Source organism: Adelges cooleyi, unplaced genomic scaffold (genome assembly GCF_023614345.1).
Source record: "Adelges cooleyi isolate 19-005CV unplaced genomic scaffold, UGA_ACOO_1.1 ACOO_flye_CR_arks_rails_tigmint_CR_PRNA_108, whole genome shotgun sequence".
NCBI lineage: Eukaryota > Metazoa > Arthropoda > Insecta > Hemiptera > Adelgidae > Adelges > Adelges cooleyi.
In genome coordinates this window covers 11,969,653-11,985,507 of record NW_026095761.1, presented here as the reverse complement: position 1 = coordinate 11,985,507, position 15,855 = coordinate 11,969,653, and the positions used below count along the sequence as shown (strand labels likewise).

Genomic DNA, 15,855 nt, shown 5'->3' with positions numbered 1-15,855 from the left:
TTATTTTATATTTTTGTTTACTCAATTATATTATGTTATATTTTTATTATAGGGTCACTTTTTAACAAATATTCAATCATTTTAATATAGAATTACAAATTTCAGAATTCTTAAGTAAATATAAGATTACATATGTAGGATTTTTAGATAATATGTTTCTAAATATATTTGTTAAAAATATTATTAACAAAAAATAAACTTTATTTAGTTCTAAAAAAATTTGGGTAAATGCTTTACCTTTTAGTTGTATTAGTAAATAATTAACTGTGTAATAATAATTAATCTAATATATGTACATTAAATATGTGTACTGGAAAAAAGCTTATATACCTGGCTGAGATTCAGAAGGTTGTGAAGGCTTAGTTTCCACAGTTGCTACAAATAAAATGTTATGTTATTATATATATATATTTTTTTTAACTATATAAATTAATTATAATTTATCACAATTAAAGATAATATCTAATTTTTATATCTGTAAGATTTTTAGAAATATTTTTACAACTGAATAATATATAGCTGGAAACATATTTCTAACATATTATTATATATTATATTTATTTTCATATATTATGTAAAAAAAAATCTAAAAAATGTGGATAAATGCTTTTCTCATTTTAGGTAAAGCGTTGTATTTGTAAATTAACAGTGTAATAATATTCAGTCATAATAATTTTACAATTAATGTGTACTGGTAAAAATCACGCTCATACTAGGCTTAGGTGCTTCAGATTGGCGAGGCACATGTCCTACAAAACAAAAAAAAATTATTGGTGATTTTTAAACTTTATTTTAAATTACATTAACTAATTATAAGATAGGACAATTAGAAATATAACAAGACTTATTATGCATATATGGAATTATAATAATTTAATCATTATACCACGTAGTGTACATTCGAGTACTATGACTACATCAACAAGTAAAAAATAAAAAAATATTGAAATTTAATGATTTAAAAAAATAATACTATCACAAAGGTTTTTTTAAATAATATAATATATAGTTTCAATAGATGAAAACCTTGTAAATTATAAAATTAAAACTAAACATATTAAAAACATTCAAAATTAAAATCGATTTTAATAATCTAAAAGGATACATACCATAAGAAAATTGATCATATAAAGACATTGCATCTGGTTTAAAAAAATAATTATTACTCAAATTTCATTACAACACACACACACATATACACACAAGGTTTGCAACGCAATGCGTTTAGATTTTAAATAAATTCAAAGTTTATAAAGAATAATACATTTCTCTTATTTCATTATCAACAGTTCAAGAAAATATATGGCCACACAATCCGATATAAATCCGATAAACATAATTTTAGTCATTAACCTCCTGTTCAATTTGACTTATCACTTTTCTCTTTAAATATTAGAGGTAAAATAAAACATTTTATAACGGCCAGTATATTTTATTTGTGTCAAGTACCAAATGTATACTATCAATGAACTTATTACTTTCGGCTTCTTGAATCTCTGAAAAACATAAAAATATTCAGTGTTAATAAATAGTTGTCTAAATAAAAATACAGTAAAAAAAAAAATAGTTCTAAACTATACTAAAGGAGAATAAATCATTAAAATTCTAAATTGTCTAATTTTATACTTTAAAATTTAAAAATTTTAAATTAAAGTTAACACCACAGTTAAGTATTCGGAATATAACTTTTAAAAAAAACTCGTTTTTCATATTCATGTATACGATAGGTATTGTGGGATTAATAAAAATTAATAATTTTTTAAATATATAGATAGTTTTAAAATTAATAAAAATAAAAACTTTAGTATAAGTATTTATTTACCTTTTTTATATTCAACCATTATATTATAGAACACCAAATTTCAGAAATTCAGAAATGATTACAGCCGAATCTGTACGGGTTTTTAGATAATATGTTTCCGAAAATAATTTATGATAACAAGATTATTAAAAAAAAAAATGAATTCCTTCAAAAAATTAGGTAAATGCTATTCCTGTTGGGTCATGCGTTGTATTTGTAAATTAATGGTAAAAAAATTATCAATATTCTACAAAATATGTGTACTGATCAAAAATTCTCATACCTGTCTTGGAAGGTTTAGTTTTCACATTAGCTACAAAAAAAAGTCTGTTATTAATTGTTTTTAAACTTTTCTTAAAATTATATTTATTTATTATAATTTATCTCAATTAAATATGTAAAATAACACAAGTTTTTTTTTCCATTTATAATGTGTTTTTACATTTTAGTTTTTATAATTAATTTGATAAATTGTTGGATAAATGCTTTACCTTATAGGTAGTGCGTTGTATTTATAAGCTAATAGTGTAATAATATAATAATAATTCTACAAAATATGTGTACTGGTAAAAAACGATCATACCTGTCCTAAGTGCAGGAGGTAGACGTAGATTGAGCTTATTTTCCACAGTTCCTATAAAATAACAGATTAAGAGTATGCACATTTCATGCAGATAAATCAATTTCCGTGGTTCGCCAGTAAGTGCCTACCTAAAAAATGTATTTGACTATCCTTTGACTAGGAGTACCTAATCTCTAATTCGTTATAGTTTATCACTGTTAAAGATATATAAATTACACAGGTGTTTTTTTTAGTGGCATTATTTTATTTTAAAATAAAAATAAAATAAGTATAGGAATTATTTTATAGACCGTCAACTTCCAGTTGAATTGGACTGATCACTTTTCTCCTTAAATATTAGAGGTAAACTATAACATTTTATAACTGCCAGTGTATAATATTTTATTTGTGTCGAGTATAAAATTAATATTATCACTCAACCTCTTACCTAGCCTTATCTTCATCGCTGAAAAACATTATACTATATTAATAGTCGTATAAGGTTAAGGAATAATTAGTTTTAAAACAATACTAAAGGAGAGTATATATTTATTAATATTAATAACTTACGCAACAATCCGTCAACATCTGTTACATGGAAAATACATTATAATATATAAATATATGTATCAGTAATTTGATGTTATTATAATAACTATTTAGACATTTTTTTTTTTTAAATAATTATTCTCACGCTTATTACTTGAGTTTATTGCCAAATTGATAAAAAACATTATTGTCAAAAGGATAAAGGTTCTGTTGATATTCATAGTACAAATTTATATTATCATTCCAAAGTGGATACTAAACGACAACGCGAACGCTGAGTACTTGAAAGAGTCGAAACAGTATACTTGAGAATGGAGGAAACACATTTTGCTGTGTTTACAATGTAAAACAAATATTTTTGTTTATGTGCTATCGTTTTTATGTGAAGTACAAACATTTTGGTTCAAATTCAAATTGAACCTTAAATTCACCTTGATTAGGTTTTTTAGCATTTTAGTAGGTACTAGTAGAGTTGTAAGGTAAGAGAGTTCTTGTTTTAAAAATTGTTTTTCAATCATTTTTCTTTAGCAGGTTTGGACTTATAATTTAACTCTAATAAATGTAGAACATAAAAAATGATTTTGTCTAATTCTCATATTTTTTAAATCGTTGGTGCTGTACAACTATGCGGTTGAATATTGTTTGCACCAATATAAGAAACACAAGTTCAAGTTTCAACACACAATAACAACAACACAAGTATTGTTCATATTATTTTAACTTGTATGAAATATTAACAAAATCACACTGACATAACAAACTGTGTTTACTAATGCACATAGTAGCAATCAGCTGGTACCTAAATAATTATTACAGTCTGACAAATATTATTTTAGGGACAACGACCCTAAACTTTAAAACGCTTTAACTACTTAAGAAGTACTGATCGGCCATAAATGTTACATTTGAGACGAAATTTTTTACTTTTAATTGACAAACATAATTCATATTAAATAAAAAATATAGTCTCGAAGTAACAAAAAATACAAGGAATTAGATGTGGACCTGATGAGATAAATGAAAAAATTATGATTGAATAAATAACCAGTATTTGATAATTGGTTATATTTTATTCAAAAAACGGTGTTAATGTGTGTAAAATTATTACATGTTAAAAGCATAACATGTTAAGTGAAACAAACTTGAGGACAAGACATAATGTAAAAAAATAGTGTAGTTTCATCATAATATGAGAGATTGCTTCTTCTCTTTAGATTAGTATCTGCAGCAAAAAAAAAACAAGATGTGTAACAATTAGTGGTGGGACTATTCGAATAAAAAAAATTTGATTATTCGAATACTTTATTCGCACGAATATTCGTTATTCGAATAACGAATATTCTAATTTTTTAATCAAATATTCGATCTGATTTTTCGAATATTCGAATATTTTATCATTTTCTTTGCAGGATTAATTAGATTAAAATAAATAATAATTAAGAGACAAATAAGGTGTTCTTGATCTATTTTTAATAATTTTTTAACAAAATAAATATAATTATAACGAATTATTCTTTTGACAAAATAAATATTATTACTTATTACAACAAATAAGATTTTAACAATTTATATAGTTGTATAATTACAAAAAAAACATAAATTTGACAAAATATTCGAAAACTCGAATTATTTGATTACTATTCGAATTATTCGAATTATTCGATTACTATTCGAATATTCGAATTATTTTCATATGAATAGTATTATTCGATTATTCGAATAATTCGAATAATAGAAAAATTCGATTCGAGGTCTCAGCTCTAGTAACAATTAGAGTATAATATATTAGTTAGTGCTATTCAAAAATAATGTTCAATATAACATTCCATTTAAAAACATGTATTTTGTGCTTATTTGATTCAATGTGTAGTTTTATCCTTACAATAAACACTTGATAAATACTTAGTCATAACTACGAAGAATGATACTCACATTTTCTTCATTCTTATTGAATTACGCCTAAAAAAAATGAAATAAAATTGTTTTCTATACAATAACTACACTCAAACTTAACTCTAACACTTAATATATAATAGCAATGCAAAGTATTATTCTTGATGTTTTGTAATTTTCTTTTAGTAAAATACATTAGTTTATTGTTTTTATTAAAATAAAGTCATATTGTTCGTTTGGTACACAAGTAACTCACAACTGCACTTTTGGTCATGTGGATGTCCTAAAACGTCGGGAAAAAATGTATATTAGTTATTTTATACCATTGTATTTTATATTATTATTATTATAATCAAGTAATAACTCACTGGTCCTACCCTGTCGCGGATTTCTTCTGCTATCTGAAATATTTTTTTAAAAAATTGTATGGGTTATTAATAGCTCAGTAAGACGTCATTGAATCGTTTGAAACTTATATTGAAACGTCAAAAGGGAAACTATATAATTTTAACATGTTCTTATATGGAAGAGATAAAATCATGTCCGACATCTTGAGAAATGAACAGTGTAGCCATGAACAACAGAAAAAAAGAAATATTTGCGTTCTGGCATCACTGCCTACTCCTCAATATGTCTGATCGTTTTTTAAGGTTATCGAAAATGTATATTGCTTAGTTTTTCGCCTTGGTGCCGTTTGTTCTTTGTTATTAAAAATACCACTCAATTTCTATTGGTACTTTAATTACATGTTTTCCCCTTTAAACGGAAAAGATGCACTTTGACTTATAAAATTCAATGTACTTACCTGTATCTGTTTCGTAACCTTTAATAACCAAATAATAAAAAGGTATGATTGGTATATATATTAGACATAATAATATAACAGATTCACATAATATCATGGTCGATAAAATATAACATAACCACCGGTGATAATAGAGTTTCAATAGATGAAACCTATTGTAAATATTAAAAATAAATACATTTAAAAATACTATACGTACCGGGTGCTTCTGGGTCAACTACAAAATAAATAAGTAACGTTGTAATAACTATTATTATTTTACAAATTAAGTGTGCAGATAGCTGTTTATAAAAAGGTACGTACGTCTATTTTGATATTTTTGGCTGTCACCTTTACCTAAAAACAAAATAAGATATATTATATTAATTATAATGTACAATTATTATTCAAATAACATATAGTAGGTACCTTGATCTGTGCTTGGCGCTGAAACGGGAAAAATTGAAAACCAATATTAGTATTTCTATAAATAACTTAGACGTTAGAACTTATAGATATTAATATATTTATAATGGTCTTTCCTATCGTATTTGACTAAACACTTTTCTCTTTAAATACTATAGGTAACTAAAATTGCTTTAGTACTGCTACAGCTATACTTGTCATTGCCGAGTCCAAAATTGATACTGTCATTTAACTTACGTGTGCCTTCAGCTGAAAAGAGATATAATTACTATGCAGTACGAATCAATACAAGTATAAATATCTAAGCCCAAAAACAAACCCATGAATCCGTGTTTTTTAAATTAATTTTTTTCAAAAAAAATGTTTGACCCTTATTGTATAAATGTATAGTTTATAACTTACGAATAATTTGTTTGGGTTGTTTTGTTTCAACAACTGAAATAAAAAAAACAAACATGTTTAATATACTTAATGTATTGGTTTTGTATGGGCGAAAACGCCAAATATGAACTATAACTTTTGGAGCAACACCCCCTCTCAACTTTGTAGATTATTAACACAAATTTACCGCCTTTAATTTGAAATAATTGTATATTATTCTGCTAAACATTTTGAACTATTGTGATATTCATGCTTGTGATTATGTTTACCTGCATGTATTGCCAGCATTGCGAACAGCGTTACGGTTAAAAGGAAAAAAGTGCTTCTGAAACGCATGTTAGATAATATGTGAATTGAATTCTTCAAACGTAAAAATCGAATAACACTTAAACTTTTCATTCAAAGTCGAAGTTAAGTACTAAAGGAGTCGAAAATTGTAACAGTGGCCAACGTTACACGTACAGATGGTATATATAATATAAAAAATGTATACATTTGTTTTTAGTTATAAGGACGGGTGTTTCAAGCGTCTTAAAACTAATATAATTCATTTTTTATGTTTACACTGCGCGACCTAATTTTAAGAATATTTACATAGCTTGCGATTATTTTTAGATCAATAAATTATACACTACGAATCGTTTGAAAACGACAAATTTATTTTGAAAAGACATTTTATGTATTGTATAATATTTTTTCACCCCTGACAAAAATTGTAACTGTGACTTATAGTTCTCTATCGCATCGAAACGGTCTTTGAAAGACTAAACTATTAATCTATTTTTATATAAGTTGTGTATAGGGTATCCAAAGTTCATGTATAACAAGTAAATATAATAAAATACTACAACTAGTAACTGTTGTGGTTTCGTATAATATGATCAAGTAAAGTGTTCTTATGTGTGTTACTGCTGTATTCTATCCGTATGTGATTAACTTCGATACGAAACTAAAAAAAAGAAAAAAAAAGTGAACAGCAATTGAGTATTATTTACACACAATACTTAACTGTTTATTAAGTACAAACGCATTTAATACAACACAAATTCAGGCTACAAAATTAAAAATCTAATATATTTCAAGTCAAAAAATATGTCGATTTCCAAAGGTTTTTTTTTTTTTTTAATTTGTTTATATTTTTAATTAAGACTAACGATGTCTGTCTGTATACATTAAGGGGGAAAATTCAGTCTAGACGTTATAACTGTCCCAGATACAGAAACAATAATAACCGTAGTACAAAGTATACTAACGCCAATATGATTGGTTAAATAATATGTTTTGAGTAATATTTACTTTTATCAACTAGGCATACTTGCAAGGCATATACATACAATATATATTATACTTGAAATGACTTGCTATGATTTATTTATAATTAAAATTACTTTCAGGCTTAATAATAACTGCTTTGATCCAACTCTTAACTTAAAACGAATTTCTAGCACAATGTACTTTTCGAATAATATACAATATTATCTGTTGGAAACCTTGCAAACCGATCAGATTACATTTTTCCCAATACCCGCAGCTAGTTTATTATCATCGTATAATAGTGTTTTTTTAACAAATTATATGTAATATATATATATTTTTTTTTTAACCTAACCGTAGTGAGGTGATGGTTTTTAACATAATATTATTATTATCGGCGTTGTATCCGTCGGTCGTTTTATTCAAAAGGGAATAAATAACAGCAACGCTTAGATGACTCGTCACGTTTTGCACCTTCTTTTTTTTTTTAATTAAAAAACCTAACAAACCAACCTACCTTTTTGTCGATAAATCATCCGTCCGGTGTTCATTTTTTCAAACCTTCCCGGGCTGTCTAGTTATCCCGTCAATTTTAGCCTTTTAATAATTATTTTTTATTTTGTAAAACACCGTTTAGCTCGCTCAGGATAGTATTAATTTCCCGACCAACCGAAAAAGTCACCTAGTCATATTGTATTATTATATTTAAAAAAACATAGCGCCGTTCCGTCGAGTATATTTATTATTAATACGATTATTGTTTAACGTCAAAGACAGTGTAAATACGGTAATTTGTCAAAGACCATCGATGTGGGGTTTCCCATTTTTTCAACCAGTGTTGCCAAATCAATAAATGTCATCGTCCAATCAATAAATCAACAAATAAATGGTGATAAATGACTTTAATAAAATAAACTGTTTAGTTTGTTTTTTACCAAAAGAATAACAAGTGTTTTAAATTTAATCCGTAATTAGTACCTACAGTTGAAGCGTTTATTCATAGGTCTTTTTTTCAAAAATTAATTTTAAATGAACTGTCATAATAAAGTAAATCTATGGTAAAATAATTGCACTGTTTTTTGGTCAATTTTATGTTTTTGATCTATTTTTTTTTGTCAGCTTCCAATAGATATTGGATTGAAAACGCTATGGAAGAATTTTTCAAAAATTCAGATTGGACAAAACCATCTTTTATAAGAAAATACTAATTTTATACATTTATGTTTAATTCGTTTGTTTTGTTAAGAAAAAACGTATTGTTCTTTGGAAAAATTACACAATATGAATCCTCACATAAATACACCAAAAAATTATTTTTATTTGGGGAGGTTGAACTATTTTAATACATTAATTGTGTTAAGGATAATGTAAAGTCAAAATGTTGTATAACAAAAGTATTGAACAATTTTCTTAAAACCGTCATTTTGCATCTTAGGTTCTTTATCCGGAGAAAGGCACAGTTACTAAGTTACAATGCACATGATATACCTAATTAATTAAATAAAAATATGATTATAATTTTAGGTGAACACAAAATACTCGTTAATTTCGAAATAAAATGTAATAAATTGCGCAAACTCGCGGCTGAAGTGGTTTGGTTTAAAAACTACTTTGTTGTTAAAAAAAAAGAATAATATTAAAAAACATTTTCAAAACTGAAGATTGTGAAATTATAATTTTCTGAAATCGCCGTTAATTATTACTCTGTACTTGCACTGCTCCGAGCTGTTAAAATCGAAATTTATACCAATTTTGCAACAGCCTTTCGGCCTCCTTCCACAACAACTAAGTTACAACGTGATCAACTATACCGGATGCCGCATTATTAACATTTTGTAAATTATTGAACTGGTTATATTTTTATTGAGTGCATTTTTTATACCGCTTATCTACTCTAACAACGGGTATTATTATTGTTTGAAAATAAAAATTCCAAAATTATACCTTTAGGATTAAATTTGAACTACTTAAATTGAATTAACGCTTTTTATTTTATTCTCGCTTCCTTGATTTTCTTGACGATAATAGTACAATTTAAATATGTATACATTTTTATACAACCGAAATACATCTAAAGGTTTGCACAATTTATTATGAGTAATTTATATTTTTTTTATATGCCAAAATTATTGGCATATAATTTTAAGATTTTTTAACTTAAGTTAATTAAAATCAGAATTTTTGTTTTATTAAAATTATTAAGTATATATTTTATTTTAAATTTAACTTTTTAACTGGTTAGTAAGTTTAGATAATAACCTATCGATATTCTGTGTATTAGACAACGCTATCTTTCATAGGAAAGTATAATGCCCGTTTAGGAGTTAATCATCATCCAAACGTGCAGAATGGAAACATTCGGCAAGCCCAGTACACGAGGTAAGACAGGACGACAACTGGATTCTCATCCATAGTCAGTGATAATCATATAAATATAACATCTTCGGTGTATATTATTGAGACTAGTTACTCGGTTTTTTGATCAACAATATCAGCTGATTGACACAATGTTTTTTTCGATTTTAGTTTCCCAACATAACCTAATACGGATTCATCTTTTTGAGTCTTTTGCCATCTGCGTTTGGTTCGATTTGACACTTGGAAGTTTGACTTTTTCAAAAACCTTTCGGGGATGGGTTGTACCCTCAAATACACCTTTCCCCACCCCTCAGGTTGCGCCGCTGACATTACACTGGACTGAGGGGAAAAAACATGTTAACCACTGCGTACGGCTCGGTGGTCAACACGGTTGTACGTGAGGCGGAGTGGACCCGAACAATGTGCGCGGCAGCGGCCGGGGAGCACGCGCTAGACACGCGCCTTCACACGGCAGTGATCGGTGGGCACGAGGCTGCGAGAGAGAGAGAGAGAGGAGAATAGTAATAATAATAATAATAATAATAATAATATAATATATGATATCCAGGTGCTCGCCTCGCGCCATTGCCGCCACCCCGGGCGAGTAAACACAAAACACATCACTGTACACAACCGGCCAACCTTAAACCTCTCTCTGACGGTACGAACCGCGCATCAGCTGCGCAATTGATTTCTCGACATTGTTACAAAACCACTCACCTAAGCCGTATGTACCCATTATCTACTATCTATTATCTATTGGCAGAGATCGGGGGGCCTAGGGATTTTAAACACTTAAAATTACTGCTTTTCATAGTACCTACGTTGTTATTTGTCGAAATAAATGAGCTAAATGTACCGCTAATTTTAAGTTTTAAATTTCATCTCCGCCATTGCCCCCTCCCCCTTTCCACCATATATCGGTTAGGTTAGGTTTCATTGGACACACACTACTCGAAATCCATCAATTTTGGACCTTCACTACTTTGGAGTGGTAAAATATTAGCTGTATACGGCTTTTGTATATGTTGAAAAAATGTATAGCAAATTAAAAGTTGTAGCGGTGTTGGATTTTTAAATTTACTTGTGGATATTGCACCCAGTGTTGAATTCAATACTACAATAATAGTTCAGTATATGACGTTCTTAAAACTTAAAAGCAATCTTAAATAAACTTATTGAAGTGTCCAGTTCTGATTTTTCCCATGATAATGATTCAACACTTAAATCAATCACTTAAAAATGTCTATTTTAGTGAGATTTTATTATTGTTATTGTTGCAATCAAAAAGGCGAGTGACAGTGTGATAGCTTTAAATAAAATTTTAAAAAATTGTCTATAGGTTGTTTACCACTGCACAGTGCACATGTAATTTCTAGTGGTCACACTGCAGGTCGCCTTTTCGCTTACTTCATACTGCTTATTGCTACCCCAACCTAATATACTAACCATATATGTTTGAGAGTGTTTAAGTTTGTAGTTTCGGACGGGTAAATTTTTAGTGTGACGGTAAGCAATGCAATAGCGCTCACGGGTGGTGCTACCGGTCCGGATTTAATCACCCCCGGCAAAACCTGTTGTGGTCCACACACACACACACACACACACATACACGTACACAAATAGGGGATGCACGTACGCACCCCAGGGTGAACGTCTCTTGGTAGCTCTCCGAGTCCGACCGACATGGTAATAATAATTATTACTGTTGAATGGGACTCACAACCCCTATTTTCAAGGTCAACCGAACGTGCTTGTCCGCGTTCCTGCGCCACCCCAACCACCGTCGTATAACATTATATGCTATGATGCTTGTCTAAGGGCGCTTTGTGCATACCTATACAGGGTGAATTTTTTTCCCTCCACTAGGTTTCGATCACAATTTTTCGCAACTTTCTATTTATACCATCAAATTTTGAAACTCGAACGGCAAATATTTTCAAATTAACAATAACTCACTACAAATTGCGATCGGTCCATAACCATATTTTAGATATAGTTATTAGTTTAAGGCAGCAAGAAGGTCGGAGAGTAGGATTATTTCTAGCAACCGCACACAGTCCCTTATACAGTCCCAAATTTTAAACTGTAATAACTTCAAAAGCAACCACTCTTAAACTGGTTAAATAGATCAGTTCACGTTTTTACGCAGTAATTCTCATATTACAATTTTAATAAAACGTTACCGTTTAAATTGACATAAAAATAATTAACTCGGAAAGGGGTTGAAAACAAAAGAAATCGTGGTGAAAGGGACAACACTATATGTGGGGGGGGAATGCAATTACTAATTAAATTCTATGAGACATTCCTTAAAAACAAAAATACACCCTGTACCAAACGTTATTTATATTCTTCTGCGATATTCTTCTTGTCTGGTCCGCCACAGCCACCGCCGCCACTGCACTTAGCAGGCTCTCAGACTGGCAAAACAAACAAATCCAATCACCACTCGAGATGGCCATTAAAGAAAAATTATCTTGTTGACGTCTTCCCCTCAAGATTGTCGCCGATATTGCCGAAATCCAGTTAGCGGTGGTTGTTTGTTTTTTCCATTTACCATCCCAAACCGACGGATGAAAAAAAATGTAACGGTGTAATTTTTAATAAGCAATAACAAAAAAAAAACAAGCCAGAACACTTAAATCCTCGTTGGAGACATCACAAAGACATGTTATAATAATTCCTAAACATTTGGCAATTACTATTCACGGCTAAAAGTTATTTAAAAAAGGGGAAAACCTCAATGGACGGTATTTATAAGACGAATACATAAAGAAATATTGTACCTATATCAAATAATTTACACAATTACACTTATAATAAAAGACTAACGCATTTTTTTTCATATGTATTTAATTAAACAAAACTTGTGCAAAATCATTTAAAATTAATTTGTAACATGACAACGAGTAATCGTTTTTTATGTAAATTTATTTAGTTGTTTTGATTTTTAAACTGAATATTTAATTGAATAGATTTTAAAAAATGAGTAATAAACTACGAGTTTTTTTTCAAGATTGAAATACTTAATTATTAAAATAATGCACAAAAAATATTTTGATTATGAAAATAAAAAATAGTATATGTACGACAAAATATATGTACGACGCGACGGCGCTATCTGATTTTCAAGCGTTTTAAATAAATTTGATGTGATCAATAAAATGTGAACACAAATTGTTCAACTTTTTTTATAAAGATAGAAAGATAGAAGACGTAATAACGTTTGTATTTCACTAAATTTTTAATTTGAAGACATTTTAATGAAAAATATTTACAATGATTCAATAAAAAATATTACATTTTTTTAAACTACAGTGAATATCAACAGATTATGTGTTTATGTAATCGTGAATTGATTTTTTTTTTGTTTTCCTTGATAAAAAAATTGCCCAGGCACAAAAACAAAAAACACCTACCTAGTTATTTTCTCTGCTCCACTGAAAAAACATTGAATCATGGTTATGTTTTTGCGGTTTATTGTGGTACATATCATTATTATCAATTATCTCTTAACTCTTATCTCTCATCACTTAATTCGTGTCTCTTTTATCTCATATATTATTATCATTTATTTCTTAGCGTAACGCGAAAATGGCGACATGAAATTTCTTGTATCCAACCCAATAACATATCCATGTTACTATTAGAAACTATACCTTATGGGCTTCGCATCGAATGTAAAACCCAAAAAAGTAAAACCTATAAGGCCTTACTGCTAAACAGTTATTGTCGACTAAATAGAATATTATAGGTGTAAGCCTCCCACGTGTATGGAGTTCACCGATCCAGCTGGCCTTATGTGTTTACTTGTTCTATAAATTATGTACAGTGTACACTTTATCCCAACAACGTGCGTCCCGTGCAAGTATGTACGTACGACTACTACTTATTATTCGAATCATCAAGATTAGGTCCTTTGACTTTTTTTACAACGTCTCGTTAAAAATTATAAATATTATATTGGGTATATTATGTTGTATGTAAATGCAATGGGAAAAAAATATGACTCGGAGAACACTAAATTAGCTTATGGTATAATATTAAATGATTAGTTCGGCGACGAGTGCCCCATAAGACAGACGGTTAAGGACGGCATTAACGTGGGCTGATCTGCAAACGATATATAATAATAATATGTATGCTGTAAGACCGTGTGAATAAACTGGCTCCGATCGCTTTTAACCGGCATTAAAATAAATACACTAATATCCACAGGTTGAACAGGTTTAACGAACTACCCACTACTCATCACTTTATATTATAATCCGTGCAAAATTCGGAAATTTCGGCAATATAATTTTATATCGTTATTTTTATATACACAAATATTAGTATTTGAATAATAACAATATATTATGTTCTATCTAGTCGGTTGTCTAGCGTTCATAAATTTACCTAATCAAAGAGTCAATAAAATTTAATGCCTATGTATATATATAGCTGATGTAGAAACACATTAAAATTTTTCTCTTATACCTAAAAATTATAATAATATATATATACCGGTCGAAATAGTATGTTTTGTGCGTTTCTCCGGGTTTACACTTTGATCGTATCCCAATATCTTTAATTGACTTTAACTATGCTCGTATGTTAAAATCAATTTACAAACTTATTAAATATACATTTATATGAAATATTGTAAAGAATCTCGCGTTTGAGTATGAACTCGGTTGGCCGGCATGACTCTGACGAAGATAATATAATGTATGGCATCAATATAAATGTGTTTTATCATATTATGTACACTGTACAACGGCCTAAGTCAAATTATTTTCGAAATTGCTTAGACTTTGCCAGCGATTGTAATATTTAAGAAAAATAAACAATTTTTGTACCAAATATTTATGAGTGATTAAATGAAAATTGAAATTTATTCTGATACTTGAAAAGAAACTGTATACTTGAAAATCTTTATTATATAGTTAGCAAAGCAAATTAACGCGTTAATTAGTTTTATTTTAAATTAATTTTTCACATAACTTTAATAATCTAGATTAACTTGACTTGAAATTTCCACCTTAAAAACGATCCCACTAATGTTTCATCTTAAAAATAGGTATATGGTAGATTCTGTACATTTTATTTAAAAAAATATACAGATTGTTATATAAGGCTTTGTGGCAACACAGTATATTTTAAACGCAATACTATTATTACCATTGTTTCTTCATTGTGGCTCACATGATCTGTTTACCTTAAATAAGCTACAAAAAATAACTCGGTAGTTTTTTTTTATTAGTTATTATAATACGCCATAATAATCCGGTGGTAGTACGTGTAGGCTAGAATAATATTACCACAAATTTAAAAAAAAAAAAAAACATTTCTACTTGTATCTCGTCCAAAAAATTATAGGGGTAGGTTTAATATCTTTTCTATGGGTAGGTTTTTAATGTGATGTCTTCTCCAGCCATTACCGCACCGCACGCAACCACGTGTTGCATTGAAATGTTCATATTAGAAACAATAGAACAACAGTACATTTTATTGTAAATTGTATTATAAATGTGGATTTTGAGGACAATTATGGGCTTAACAACTAAAAATTCAGTATGGGACTTATTGGAAAAATCACAAAACAAGTATATCAAATAAATAAAAAAGTTTAACATTCAAAAAAAAAAAATTTTAATTTTTATAAAAATGATTTTGTCACTAAACGTATTATAAGGACTTAACAAAAAACATGTAATTTTAATAAACAAATTACTTTACTTGTGAAATAAAAGCTTATTTAAAAAGTGGTTTTGTTTTTACTCTATAACTACAGCCTCCACTTTATTCTTTATGACTAACGTTATCTTACTAAAAGACAATCTGCTCAAATTTTCAACTACT

At 28.5% G+C, this 15,855-nt stretch overlaps 2 protein-coding genes across 3 annotated transcripts in view; one reads left to right on the top strand and one right to left on the bottom strand.

Annotated features, from left to right (window-relative positions):
• The window catches only part of LOC126847497 (mitochondrial import inner membrane translocase subunit Tim17-B-like), a 248,149-nt gene that overhangs the window by 146,230 nt on the left and 86,064 nt on the right, over window positions 1–15,855 (top strand). The window lies entirely within an intron of this gene.
• On the bottom strand, window positions 3,970–6,861 carry LOC126847508 (uncharacterized). Of its 2 annotated transcripts, XM_050587810.1 has the most exons (11): window positions 6,666–6,861; window positions 6,418–6,450; window positions 6,253–6,264; window positions 6,019–6,036; window positions 5,914–5,946; window positions 5,810–5,827; window positions 5,611–5,628; window positions 5,174–5,206; window positions 5,062–5,088; window positions 4,845–4,871; window positions 3,970–4,134 (listed from the first exon to the last, which is right to left on the bottom strand). In XM_050587810.1, exons 1-10 carry the CDS (start codon window positions 6,793–6,795, stop codon window positions 4,858–4,860), a joined length of 336 nt encoding a protein of 111 aa, XP_050443767.1. In that variant the 5' UTR covers window positions 6,796–6,861; the 3' UTR covers window positions 3,970–4,134; window positions 4,845–4,857. The 2 variants fall into 2 exon arrangements, with proteins under 2 accessions (XP_050443767.1, XP_050443768.1); XM_050587811.1 differs by lacking the exon at window positions 6,253–6,264.